The 14,874-nt window shown below is 30.8% G+C and overlaps 1 protein-coding gene across 3 annotated transcripts; it reads left to right on the top strand.

Annotated features, from left to right (window-relative positions):
* Window positions 1-5,384: 5,384 nt before the first annotated feature.
* On the top strand, window positions 5,385-14,563 carry LOC118029875 (BRAP2 RING ZnF UBP domain-containing protein 2). Of its 3 annotated transcripts, none has more exons than XM_035033832.2 (13): window positions 5,385-5,807; window positions 6,626-6,816; window positions 6,905-7,020; window positions 7,104-7,212; window positions 7,325-7,448; window positions 10,155-10,252; window positions 12,359-12,465; window positions 12,571-12,817; window positions 12,903-12,956; window positions 13,146-13,289; window positions 13,477-13,541; window positions 13,968-14,022; window positions 14,130-14,563. In XM_035033832.2, the coding sequence occupies exons 2-13, from the start codon at window positions 6,628-6,630 to the stop codon at window positions 14,292-14,294; spliced, it is 1,473 nt and encodes a 490-aa protein (XP_034889723.1). In that variant the 5' UTR covers window positions 5,385-5,807; window positions 6,626-6,627; the 3' UTR covers window positions 14,295-14,563. The 3 variants fall into 3 exon arrangements, with proteins under 3 accessions (XP_034889723.1, XP_073265586.1, XP_034889722.1); XM_073409485.1 differs by having other exon boundaries at window positions 6,607-6,816; window positions 7,109-7,212; XM_035033831.2 differs by having other exon boundaries at window positions 6,607-6,816.
* Window positions 14,564-14,874: the final 311 nt, after the last annotated feature.

Below are 14,874 nucleotides of genomic sequence, written 5' to 3'. Positions count from 1 at the left end.
TAGAAAAAAAAGGTTAAATATTTTTTACATTTTAAAATTGGGTCGGAAAAGTTTTAATTGGTTTGAATGAATATAATTTACTCTTTTTTTGTCAAAGAGAGCAATAACTTAATATTTAAGTTTATAATTAACATTATGAGAGTATTATATAAAGCCAATTAAAACAAAACATCAAACTCAATTTTTAGTGAACTTAATGTGAAAGGTTTAGATTACGAATAAAAATAGTTAAGTGAGAAAAAGAAAAAGAAAATATTGAAAGTAATTATTGCAACCAACTATGGATTGTGTTTTTCTTCTATGTTTTATTTCCATTATTTTTTAATATTTCTTCCATCTTGCATTGCCTATTGTGTTTATAATTTCAAATACCATTTTATGATTTATTGAGTATCAATTTTGTAAAACCACACTATTGTTAAATAAAAGATAAAAGTAACCAGTAGAAAAATATATGAATGAAGAAAAAAGGTTGAAGTTTGTTAAATGGGAAGTTATAGGACACAATTAAAAAGAATACTTGAAATAAAAATACTTAATAAAAAAAGGACTTGAATGAAAACATAGAGTTGAGGTTGTTGAAAAAAAAGATCTAATAAAAAAAATGACTTTAATAAAAAAAAATAGAGTCAATGTGGTTCGCTATATGAAAGATGTCCTTAACAATATAATGTTTTGATTGAATTGATTATTGATTAACATAAATTAAATTATGTGGGGAAAGTATCATAACAATGAACAATATTTTTTCTAAATTATCCCCTCACTTACCTAGATATTCATAGGGAAACATTTATTATTGGCAAATCAATTAGGGTAAAATTTGACTTTTGACTTTTATTATGGACAATGCAATGATTGAATTAACATTAAAAGAAAAAAAACATTAACTTGCATTAAGGTACCTTTGAGATAATTTTATTTTTTTAAGCACAATAAAATTACTTAACTGTCTTAGAAAGCAAATTAAATGATACTTATTTCTAGGAGCCTTTATGTATTTTTAGTTTGGTATCTTTGTTATACTCATGTTAAATTAGAGGCAACTTAGTTTTTTTAATAAATATAAATAATTTATATAAAAGGAAAAGTTGTCGAAATATAGGAGTGTTATGTCATTTGTTCTTTACATCTAATCTGGTCATTATTTTTTATATAGCTATTATATTTTTTTCCATTTGTTATTTTTATTTAATTTTATTCCTCATCATTAGGTTTTATTTTAATCTTGTATCAAATCTTGTAAACCCTACAAATTTAAAATTACATGAAATCCTAAAATAAGATAAAATTAATTGCAAATGAGTAAATGAAAAATAAAAAGGAATCTAAATTAGTAGTAAATGACCTATAGATAAGTATATGAATTTATAAATAATAGAGAATTTTGCCTAAAGAAAACATAATAAAAAAAATTAACAAATAAATATAGCAAATTAGAAATAAAGTTTTTGGAAAATAAGTTGAAGATATGGATAAAATTAGGTGATTTCAATAATAAACTACACCAAAAGTTTAGAGAATCACCTGAAAACAAATAAGAGTATTAGTAAGTAGTGAATTTATAGTTAAACAAAAAAATTATCTTCCCTCCTTATAAATATGGCTAACATTAAACTTATAGAAAAAAGAGAGTTTCTTCTTGATTTTCTCTTAAAATTGTGAAAGGTTTTAGGGTTTGAAAGAGTTTAGGATTGATTTATCATAGAGAAAAACACTTAAATAATACTAAATTGAAGAAGATTAAAGGAGAGGGAAAATGAGTTTTATAGAGAGAGACAAAACAAACAAGAGGGGAAAAAGATGAGAAGTGTGTGGAAATTTGATTGGAAGCAATTTGAAGCTCAAATAATTTTATGGTAAAGTGCTAGATACTCATTTATACAAGTTTGAGTAAGGTTTAGATGATTTTGAATAAACTCATGAATCTTTGAGTTTGGGCTCTTAGTGAAACTATGGAAAATTCAAATTTATTTGTAATTTAATTAATTGGGTTGGAATAGGTTGTAATAGATGCCAAATCATGGAAAGATTAAGAATAAATCATGGAGGCAAAGAGAACTTAATGATCAACCAAGAGATGAAGATTGATTATGAGTTGTTTAATTTGAGTAAATATTGTTTATTGTATACTATTAGTGTGTGTTATTATGTGAAAAATGAATTTAAATGAATTGAATTATGTTACCCAATTAGAGTTGAGATTTTAATTTATGGAGAATTAGTTTTTTTTTAAGAAAATTGTTTGGAAATTAGGTTAATTGCTTTTAATTCTTGTAAATTAGTATATATTAATGGTGTAGATGTGAGTATGATGATTTAAAATGAATCAAAATAATATATTTAGAGAAAGTTGAATTTCTAATGTATTTTGATTTAGGATTTGATGATATATTGATGATATGAATAATTTATGTTATGTTTTGAGTTGTATTTGTGTTGAGAGAAAAATAAGATTTAGGATCGATCATGAAAGAATTATAATAATTGTCGTGGAATATTATAAATGTGATTAACTATATTTATGAAGAAATAGTTTTTTTAACAAATGGTCAAACTATATATATATTAGAAATATAATTTAGTACGGTTCACGTTAGAACATATAAGAATGTGCATGAAAATTATTTATATAGAGAGTAGTTTTATTTCAATTAATTCACTCTTTCCAATTTAAGTTTCATTAAATTTTCATTTGAATTCCTCATTCAATCTTTTTTTTTAGTTTAATCCCAAAAATAAAAATAAAAAACTTTGAAAACCCTCGTACGTATACAATTTATAAACAAAGTAGAAACTAACTAATTTTCAGCTAACTTAATTTAATTATTCAAGAACATTATTCTTTATTTAAATCATAATTGAGATTATAAAATTTGTTTTTGAACATCGCTTTTTTGTTCAAAAAACTAAAATACAACACTATATTTTTACTTAAGGGAGGGAAGCCCAATTTTATAATTTGCGTACCTGAACTATCTATTATTGTAACTTGCCAAAACTATTCAGTATAGTTCCCAACCTGACCTCTCTTCAGATTTTTATCCATATCTAGAGTTTTAGAACTCCGAATTAAGCAAGATTAGTTTTATTGAAACACTAATATCTCAGGCTATAATTTCTAAGAATGAACCTATCTCAAATTATACTATTTTCATGCTCTAATCCTATCTAGAATTTAAAAGAAAAGGCTATCCAGTTTTCATATGCAAGTTCAATGAACAACCAAACATTTCTTGTTGGATTCTCATAGCTAAAAGCAACCATTGTCATGTTATATATCATATAACATCACTAAATATAACCTTGTAAAACCAATCAATCTAATTCACAATTCACACCGACAATAACATAATTAAGATAAAATGTACATGTTCCATTATAAACTTTCATTTATATATTAACACATCAATTTATTCAAAATCAACAAGCTCATTAAATTAACTGAATTTTTTTTTCCAAGTGTATTGTGGTTGGCATCCTATACCACCTTTCATTTCAAATTATTCTTGGTTTTAGGCTATTTCAACTCTGCACTTACTTAATTATATCATTTTACAATAATTTCTCAATATTTTTAAAATCCACATAATAATCCTAACATAAAATTCATGATTAAAGCATAAATTCTTAATCGAATTCAATTAGACTTGCATATTCAACAAATATGTGGTTATAATTGTGTTGCATATAATGAAATGTTACAAGCTCAGTTATTATTCTTTGATTTTTTATCCTCTAATTAATTAATTTTTATTTTTAATTTTATCCCTTAACATTACATTTCAATTTATTTTTTATGTTGGATTTGACCTCTATTCTTTTTTATTGTAGTTTATTTTATTTTGAATTTTTTGTAGTGTATTTCTTTTTTCTATTTCATCACTCTATACTTTTTTTTTATTATTATACAAGTTTCGAAAGTTAACACAGGTTAACTTTAGTCCTTTTAGGTCTTTATATATATATATATATATCATCATCATCAACATTTAATTTTTTAAAAATTATTCCTTGTTTTTTTTTTCCCTTTTTCTTTTCATGAAGTTATTCCAATTCTATGCCTATGATCGTGCGGCTGGCAAATTAATCTAGTTTAACTTATATTTTTTTTGTTATTTTTTTTCAATTTCATATCTCAATAATTTTTTATTAAGAATTTTGCTTCATTGTTTTTATGAGTTTGCTTTCAACATGGTCAGTCCCAATCTCACGACCATAATCAAGAGTTTTAAAAGTTAACACAAGTTGACTTTATTTTTTTAAGGTCTTTTTTTAGGTTTATTTTTTAATTTCATCATTCAACATTTAATTTTTTTAAAATTTAGTCCTCGTGTTTTTTTTTAACCTTTCTTTTCACGGGGTTATTCCAATTCCATGCATATGATCACGGGGTTGGCAAGTTAATCTAGTTTAACTTATATTTTTTTTAATTATTTTTTTCAATTTCATATCTTAATTTTTTTTATTAAGAATTTTGCTTCATTGTTTTTATGAGTTTGCCTTCAATATGGCCAGTCCCGATCTCATGACCACAATCAAGAGTTTTAAAAGTTAACACAAGTTAATTTTATATTTTTTAGGTTTTTTTTTTTTAATTTCATCATTCATCATTTAACTTTTTTAAAAATTAGTCCTCGTGTTTTTTTTTTTACCTTTCTTTTCATGGTGTTATTCCAATTCTATGCCTATAATCACGGGGCAGGCAAGTTAATCTAGTTTAACTTTTTTTTTTTTGTTATTTTTTTAAATTTCATATCTCAATATTTTTTTTACTAAGAATTTTGCTTTGTTGTTTTTATGAGTTTGCCTTCAACATGGCCAATCCGATCTCATGACCACAATCAAGAGTTTTAAAAAGTTAACACAAGTTGACTTTATTTTTTAAGTTTTTTTTTTAATTTTATTATTCAATAATTTTTTTTTTTTTAGAATTAGTTCAATGCTCTTGTTTTTTCACTTTTTTTTATATGATTTTCCATGGTCGCATGTTAGTGAAATAACTCAAGTTGACTCAATTTTTTTTTATTTTTAGATTAATTAACTTTTTAGTTGTTTTATAGCTAAACTTCACAATTTGATTCAGTTAGCTTTCAATCAATGATTTTTTTTTTTACTTTTTATTTGAATAAATAATACTTTGAATAAATAAATAATTTATTCTACAGAAATATAATTACATGATTTATATTGTAAGATTAAATATCTTAATTTTAGTTATTTTTTTATTAAATATTAATTTAGCTAATTATATGTATGTATAAATATTTTAATTTATGATTGAGTTTTTTTTTTCTTAAAAAAAAAAAACACATTAGAAAAGCACGAGTAATTGTAATATATATTGTTTTAATTTTGTTCAATCGTGCTTTCTAAGAGGAAGATAAAATTTCATGTCACGTAATTGTAAACCGAACCATATACAAAACGACCTCGCCCTCTACGTGCCGTCTCGTACTATCTCGTCTCCATAGTTCTACCCGTGTAATGTCCCCTCACCGGAGTTAATATTAAAAACCACCACCATCTGACCCAATCAACAGACACCTTCACCACAACATCACCAACCATCTTCTCTCTCCACCGTCTCCCTCTTCTGCTTCAAGAGAGACAACACACGATCATCACCACGCACCTCCAGCAATCCGCTGCCATACCATCACCAGCTTCGACATCAACTCTTCCCACAGCCACGATCCAGTACCGGTAGCATCTCCAAAAAGCTCTCAAGTCTCCTTGGGGTCAAACCAACCTGGTTTCACGAAGGCTGTTGAGTTGGTTAAGGCTATCAGAGTCGGTCATCGGAGGTATCTCCTTTGCTTAAAATACATGAGTTCATATGTGTCTCTGTTTTGAATGTCCTTGATGTATTTAAATGCATGTTTAGGTTCCGTTTGATACATGATGGGAACTCTTATAGGACTTAGAAGGGTCTGAAATGTTTGCAAAACTATTTTAATGTTTCCCATACATGGTGTGATTTTTCTATTAAATACATGGAACTGGTCCTCGTGGTAGCGGAGGATCGAATTGAGAGGTCGTGTTCTTTGTGCGATTCTGGGTGTCAAAATTTTATATATATATATTCGGTTAAGCATATGAAGTTGGGTTTCTGCTAAGGAGCTAAGGGCTGGGACTTTGAGTGGAGGACATGCCTCTGATTTTATTTTATTTTTACAATGCAAAAGGTTTGAATTTTAATTAGTCTGTGTTAGGCTTTGATAGTGCCTAGGTTGCTTAGCATGGAAACTATGATAGCCAGGGTTTGGGTTCTTGAAGTCTGCTCAGCATGCCAAAATGTGCTGATTTTTTCGTTTTGTCCGGAATAAATCTGCTTATATTGGTATTTTTTTTATGGAAATGGAGGGACATGAGGTTCTGGTTTTCTTCATAGTACCATGATCATTGCTTAAAATACATGAGTTCATGTGATGAATGTGGAGGCAATGTTGTTTTGAGCCTCTAGTGCCCGATATTTTGGTTAAAATTCATAAAAAGTTGAGGTTTTTAATTGATTTTGAGCTATGCGCGGCTTTTATATGTTCTTTCTTGGGTAAATTTTTAATGTTTTAGTTTTAGGTTGATGGTTGATGATGACTACTCTAGTTTTTAATGTTTTCAACAGGCATGTCACCTAGTTCAAGCGCTGCTGCAGTCAGCGGGGCCACACTGGAGGACCACTTCTGGCAACCAACAGCCGAGGAATCATCATCACAAACTAATGAGGCATTTCCCTTCTCCTCTGGAAACCCTAGGATCGAAGAGACACGAGGCGTTATGCACCTTTTCTCCAACAATGGCATTTCAGATCTCCCTGTATACCATGCTATCAGTTTATGTTTGTTTGTGTGTTTGATTTTGATGATGTGATTAATGGTTTTCAATTTGGTTGATAATGGTATAGGTCGAAAGGAAACCTCTAGTGGCGGTGGTTGGAGTGCCAAACCACATGACATATGCTGACTTCTGCCAGTTTTGTGCTTCTTTCATTCACCACATTCTGGAGATGCGAATTGTTAGGTAATATTAATGACTTCAATAATTATTGAAAAAAATAATTCTTCTATTGTATCAAAGTACTGATTTGTTGCAATGAATGCTAGGTTAGATGGAATGGAGGATCGTTATAGTATTCTTATAAGATTTGATACTCAAGACTCCACTGATAAATTCTATCTTCATTTTAATGGTAGACAATTCAATTCTTTGGAGGTTAGCATCCTTTTCTTTAACAATTTCTATCATGTTGCTCTCATTATTTATTTATTTCTTGAAATCAGTTATCTCATTGTATTATTACTGAGTCATTTTAATATTTCTACAGGAGGAAGTTTGCCGGGTGCTTTTTACTGTTGATGTCCAGTTCACTGGTTACAGTGGTTCACTTGAACACACAAAGCCATCTTCAACAAGCACAACTGAGCAGCCTTCTTGTCCAGTTTGTCTTGGTATGTTTAGTTATCATTGTAAAGCTATTCTTTGAGAATGCTTCATGTTTTGGAATGAAATTTGAAATAATTATAGAAATTAGATGGATGGTATAGGACATCATAAAGGCATTCTCGATAAGAGATAAGATTGCTAGAAAAGCAGATAGCTTTATTAAAAGTATCATCTGTCCTTTTTTCTTGTTTATATACTTTGGAAGCTGTAATCTCTTTGCTTAATGGACCATACATCTATCAACATGTTCTTTGTTTAATCATGAATACATTTTAAAATTTACCCCATGACCTTTTTCTTAGATTTCAGTGGCTAAAAGGATTTCTGATGAAAATATTCTTCTCTATAAATTAATTCTGATGTTTACTGGGACAGAATGAGAGAGGGTTGGTGTTAAGTTGTGATGCAGGCATTAATTAGGTTGTGAGAGGTCATGAAAAATTCTGTCCATGTTGCATGGTCCAAATATTTCTCAAGTATTTTTATTTTTCCCACTTGTGTTCTATTTTGATTCCAATTTCTGTAAAACACTGCTCCTAGTGGTGGTCCTAAAAAGAATGTACTGGATCATAATTTGATGTAATCAAGCAGGTAAGGTACATACATAGAAAGCAAGTGGATAAGTCAAAGATAGACCTTCACATGGGTTCTTTCGCTTTAGAATTTACTCTTTATCTGCCTTCCAATTTACCTCCACTAAGATAATTAGACAACCTGAACTATTGTTTGCTATGCTACTATGAGTTATACTAGTAATTTGAGATCCAATGGCTGGAAATGGCTTTCTTGCTCATTTTCATGTCTTTTCTTCTTTTCATTCTCCTCGATTCTATCTTGAAATTGCTAAGACATGAAGGTTTTTGTTATATAAGCAACTACATTTTCTAGCCTAGCTTTGGATGCTCAAGGAATTTGTGATTCCAAACTTACTATAAGTTCAATGAGACAATGGAGAATATTTTTGAGTTTGCAAAGCTTGTTTGTTATTTTGGATATGCTATCCAAAATGAAACTAACACATGATATTGTAATATTAACAAAAACTCTAAATCACATGGGAAAAACAATGTATACCTAGACACAAAAAAAACCATTCATTGCCATATTGAAATTACTTTTGTGCCCTTAACCAACAAAATTGGATTCCATAACCTTTGGGGGTTAAATGGTCTTTTCATGGGGTCTATTTGTTATTCTTGAATTGTTAAGGGGCATCTCAATCTTTCCACAATTTTTGACATAATAAAATTATTTAATTACCCTTAAAAGCAAAAAAAAAAAAACACTTAACTATGGTCTAGGGGTATTTTTGACATTTTACTTTTTTAAGCACAATGTAATGACTTTATTGCCCTTAAATTTGAAATTCTAAAAGCAGTAATGCAGGGGATTATTTGTAATTTCATAATGGTTTTTTTAGTAACAATCACTTGGTCCTAGGAGCAATGTCATATTTTGATAAATAAAATAAACGAAAAAACAAAAAAGCTGCGTATGTGTGTGTTACACATGTTAGTCATTTCGTTGCCTTTAGGCGGCGGGTGCGGCTGTCTCTGTTGGTCGAAACCGTTTGTTTCACCACCTCATTAGATTCTTCTCAGGGTCCTTTTCCTCCTTAGGCGGTGCATGCATGGTGATTCCATCTAGTTTGACACCATTTTGATTTTCTTTTTTTTCTCTCCTCCACCTCAATCTATGTTGCCCCTCAAAGAATTCACAACAACCCTTCAATTTCTTTCCCCTTTAGATGTGGTCATTATTTTCTTAATTGCAATTTTTTATTTGAAAAAAATATTTCAAATTGGAAATTATTTTCAATTCCATTCTCCTTCAATTTTTTCATCTCTCAAATTTGATCTCCTTTCTTTTGATTGCTATTTTTTATTTATTTAAGATGATTTGTAAAATTTATTTTATTTTTGCAATTCCATTGTACTTCATTTTTTTTTCTATCAAGTTTGTTCATCATTCCTTTTTTTTTTTCTACCTTAACGAGTTTTTTAGATTGGTTTTTTTTATTCTATCTTTCAACATTAAATTTGTTGAGAATTAGGCTTCTTGATTGAGCTGGGTCTAAGATTTAATAGGTTACAATTTTGGAAGATCAACCTAGGTTAAGGAGATTCACCCGGTTTGCTTGGTTTTTCATGTTATTAAATTTAAGTTGTTTTTTTTTTCTTATATTATTAAATTAACCTAATTTATCTCTTGAGAAATCCTAGAATCATCTTAACTTTTTTCTTCTTCCGTCCAAAAAAATTTGCCCAGGCTAGCAACGTTGTGCTGACCACCTATATAGGTTTACTCAAGTCATCTTTTTGGGTCCTTTTTTTAAATTTATTTTTTTCCCGCTTTCAACCTTCAATATTTAGATCATTATAACTGGGCTTCATAATTTGTTTTGACATGGGTTCCAAAATTTTATCGCAATCTCATATCCTACATCACGGTTTTCACAAGTTAACCATGGTTGACATGGATTGATTTGATGTGCTTCGACCATTTTTTTAAAAAAACATGTCATCCAATGCATCAACATTTATGTATTTTAAAAGTGTTTCGACCAGCAAGCATCACATTTTTTACTTCCTAATATCCTTTTTTTTTTTTTTTTAAGTCTGAAAAAAAAAATCCCCTACCCGCAGCATAGTGCGGGTAGTGTCAACACTAAAATATGTTGTGGGTGATGGTACTAATTCTTCATGATGCAGAGAGGCTAGATCAAGACATGGGTGGAATTCTCACAACTATATGTAATCATTCTTTCCACTGCTCTTGCATTTCAAAATGGACTGATTCTTCTTGTCCGGTGAGTAATTCTGATTTTTCTTGTGCTTTATTTATGTGCTGCTTGTGCACGTGCAAGTTATGGGGCCCAATTTGAAAGTGAAGTGATATGAGAATATTTTAACATTTAGTATTCAAATCTTTTCAATTCTGTGACTTTGAAATGCAACTAACTTGTTCTTATTTGATGAAGTACTCTTGGGTCCTTTTAGTGGACCTCAAAAGTTGAAAATCACCCACTCTCTATTGGATACAGTTTGTCAAGATATCCCCTTGATTGTTGATCGATTAATGCCAAAAGCAAATTATTAGATATGTAAAAACTTATGTAAGGTCATTTGGTGCTCCTCTATCTGTGAATGCACTAACTATGGTGATCCCTAAGCTAAAAGTTCCAAATGCTGATTTTTCTTACACTTTATTTATGTGCTGCTTGTGCTTGTGTAAGGGGGGCCAGTTTGAAAGTAGAATGATTAGGAAATATTTTAAACCTTTGGTGGGTTCAAATCCTTTTATTCCTATGACTTGAGAGTAACTAACCTGTTCCTATTTGGTGAAGTATTTTGGGTTTTTTTAGTGTACCTCAAAGAGTATTTGAAAATCAACCACTTTCTTTTGGATACTTTGTGTCAAGATATCTCATGGATTGTATTTCAACAATTAACGCCTGAAAGCACATTTAATTTTGACATGTAATGACTTATGTAAGGTCTTTTGCTGTTCCTTTATCATTGCATGCACTGACTATACTTGATGCCTAGGCTAGAAGTTCTTCCAAATCCTACCTAGTTTCTATATTGTTTATGTAATGTAATTTGTCAGAGTAAATGCTGTTTTCCTGATATGTCTTTTTTATGTGTTGTGGCATGTCATCGTATCCAAATTCTTAGAGATGAATTACAGATGAGTCTTACAACATTGTTTATTATTCAATCATCATTTTATGGTTTAATCAGTAACATAGGTTTTGATTTCATGCTCTGAAACCCTTGTATATGCTGTTTGTTTATTGTAAATTGTAAATCATTAGATTACATGTTGTCTTACTGGCATTTGTTGTTTGTATGAGTTGTCACCTGCCATACTTTTGTAGTTTAATATAGAAGAATTCACAAACCAGCAACATAGTACCAATGATTCAAGTGCCCTAAAACTTTTATTTCCTTTTTTTTTTTTTGGTTGTCACTGCAGAGGCAAGCTGGTACTGGATATAATCCAAAATTTTAAAACATCATGCTATGTTTGATCTGGAAACAAATATTTCAATTCCTTGGGCACTGTATTTGGTGGCAGTTGCGAAAGTTACCAGTCATTCATTTTTTACATGCAAATTCATGGATTGGAAAAATATGAGAAATAAAGGGTTATAAAAGTTAGGGCTAAATTTTGATAATTATGAAAAATAATCATGTGATGATTTCTGAGCTCATCATAGTCTAGCCGAAACTTCATTTGGTCACTCACCACCTACTGAATCAAGAAGTTCAACTGATGCTAAGAGCCTTGCCTGGAATCTTTGTTGTTGTTCTTAGGCAATGCTATGGTTGAAGCAGTAGTTTTGGCCACTAATGTCTTAAATCACTTATTGACAGAAATGCATCGTTTGCTGAGACTTTGGCAAATTTTGGATTCCAGAAGCTTAAAATCCTAATTACAATGGCTTTCTGCTTGGCTTGTACAATTTTCCACAAGTCTTATTGGTTTCTCCAAAATTCTAATCCACGGCTTTTTGTTTCTATGTCCCTTGTTGATTTGATTTTCTATAATCTTCCTTTTCTTCTTATTCATCTAATATAAGTTTTATTTCTAAGAATTTGGTAATTTTAATTAATTATATGATAGCCGATTTTAGTAAATAATATGATATAGTGGATTCTTTAGAAAATGCATAAGCAGATTTGTTTTCCCCATTCTGTATAGCTTTTCTACTACCATTTGCTTATGCTAACTTTAGATTGGGGGGTTAAGCTTGCTTAGCCAGTAGACTTGTGTGGCTGCAGTTCTTTATTGTTAGGATTTGCTTCTGCATTCATTATTGTTGTTGTGGTTTTTATAAAGTTTCCAAATGAAATTAGAAGGAAAAAATACTTGGAAGTTTGCTAACCGGTTATTTACTTGTCACTTTCAGGTTTGCCGATATTGCCAGCAACAACCTGAGAAATCAATTTGTTTTTTATGTCAAACTTCTGAGAATCTATGGATTTGTGTTTTATGTGGTTTTGTTGGCTGTGGCAGGTAACGATTTCAGTTTCCTCTTATGTCTGGAGTGATTTATGTTTTTTTATTCTTTTCACTGTGTCCTTCAGTCTGTCATTCTTTGAACAAGAAAAACTGGTGCAGGTATAAAGGAGGACATGCTATACGACATTGGAAAGAAACACAACACTGTTATTCACTTGAATTGGACACACAGCGTGTTTGGGATTATGTTGGTGACAATTATGTTCACCGACTGATTCAATCAAAAACTGATGGGAAGTTAGTTGAGTTGAATTCCCACTGTGTGCATGCTTACGATGGTTGTGGAGGTTGTGAGTGTGCAGACTCTGGAGTTAGCGAGGCTCTTTTGAAAAGCAAAGTTGAAGCAGTAATGTGTATCATGTTACTTAGAAAAGATACTTGTAATTTTTCCCGCTTTTTTGTTCAAATAATCTTATTTAAATTTATTACAGATTGTCAATGAGTACAATGAACTCCTTGCCACCCAGCTTGAGAACCAAAAGCTTGTAAGTGCATTCTTCTGATTTTCCATATTGAATGAACTATCTTTTTGAGCCTATACTGGAGATTCAACGGAATTTTCATTATGATGTGGCCATTGTGTCTACTTTGACCGTGCTTTTTGGTCTGTTACATATTATGCTTTATGCGGGGCTTTTTTCAGTACTCTGGAGTAATATATCTTCTTTTCATAGTATTTTGATACTTTGCTCAAAGAAGTCAACGAGGAAACTGAAAGAGAAATTTCTGAAGCTGTTAAGAAGGCTATTGCTCAAAAACTGCAGAAGTTGCAGGCCAAGCTGGATAGATGTATAAAAGAGAAGAAGTTTCTTGATGATGTGAGTCAGTATCTGGTGTGCAATTGGGCTTATACAGGATTTTTCTGATCTCTTCAGTTAGGATGATTGGAAATGTAATTTTGTCTCTGTATCATTGTCAGAGAGAAATTTCCAATACCAAGTACTAATGCTTTGTTTACTTCTTATGTTTGTTAATTATCACCTTTTTCTTTCTCTCTTCCTGAAGCTCAATGAGAATCTAGTGAAAAATCAGGAGATATGGAAAGCAAAGATATCGGAAATCGAAGAGAGGTACGTTTGGTTTATAAAAAAAGCCTTAATCTTGTGTCTGGACTTTGCTTTATTGCGTTGTATTCACCTAATGTTCTTTTACAAAACGTGTGATGTGAAAGTTAAAATTAGTTTTTAAGTCTCTGCTGTTGGGTTAACAATAGATGTTGTCCATGTTTTAAAAATTCTCTATACATTAGCTCCTATTCTACATTTTTCTATGTTGGCCATATTTGAAACCATGGCAGTGCTGAAAAGCTAGGTGGATTGGTAAGGAAAGCTGTAAACTATCAACAGTTATGGCCTTGCTGTAGGTCACCTCAGTCCGTACTCGCTCCATTTCCTACATTTTTTTTGTTTGCCGGCAATGTAAATATTGAAACATCTTGAATTCCAATATTCCAATCGAACTATAATTTGTTGGTATCACCTTCAATTTCTTTTCAGGGAGAAAATGGCTTTGAAAATAAAGGACGATAAAATTCAGGACTTGGAAGAACAGGTGATTATTTTTATTTTTGGACATCCCTCGTATCCTGTTCTTACCATAGACAAGGCAGACGGATCTGCAATCTCGATTAACATTTCTATATTTCCATGCACGTGCAGCTTAGGGACTTGATGATGTCCCTCGAAGCAGGGAAGATAGTGGAGCAGCAGCTATCTATACCAGATGAAGTGAAGGATGGAACTGTATTACCAATATCAGTGGAATCGTCTTCAGGGAAGGGTCCCAAGGGACGCAAAAAGGCTGATAACCCAAGAGAGAGCTAAGGAGGGGGGGAATTTGTAGTATCAACTTGGCTTTTTATGTTTCATGTCAATCCTCTGATTTTGCTAGTTTAGGGCTCCACATTGGACCAGGCCTGGCCATTGTAGTGCAAGCCTTCATGTGCAGTCCTGCTGTCCAAATTTGCTATTCGCAGCATAATTACTTGTGGCAAAACTAGAATAAATGGGATTGTATAGCTTGTGAAGGTGGGTTTGGAGGTCAAAATATGTGAAATAGTGTTATTAAGAGCAATTTTAATTTTTAAGTCGTCTCTTTCTTCCTAATGAAAATGTTTTGTTTGATCCCACACGGGTTAAAAAAATAATACGAAAGAGATAAAAGAGTTGTAGATGCAGTGTTACATTAATAATTTTAATGTTTTTTTATGAGATTGTTAAAGAGTTAATTATAACTTAATCCCCGTATCTATTAAAATCACATATTTAATCTCAATGTTTTTCAATTTAGTCATAACCAAATCTCTTATGTCAATTCCATGTTTCTATTCTCTTTATTTTTAATCTTCTTTACTAAAAGAGGGGAAGGAAAAACGAGTCTAAAATATTAAAATTGCTGGGTTCT

Source organism: Populus alba, chromosome 5 (genome assembly GCF_005239225.2).
Source record: "Populus alba chromosome 5, ASM523922v2, whole genome shotgun sequence".
NCBI lineage: Eukaryota > Viridiplantae > Streptophyta > Magnoliopsida > Malpighiales > Salicaceae > Populus > Populus alba.
This window is presented reverse-complemented; position numbering and strand designations above follow the sequence as displayed.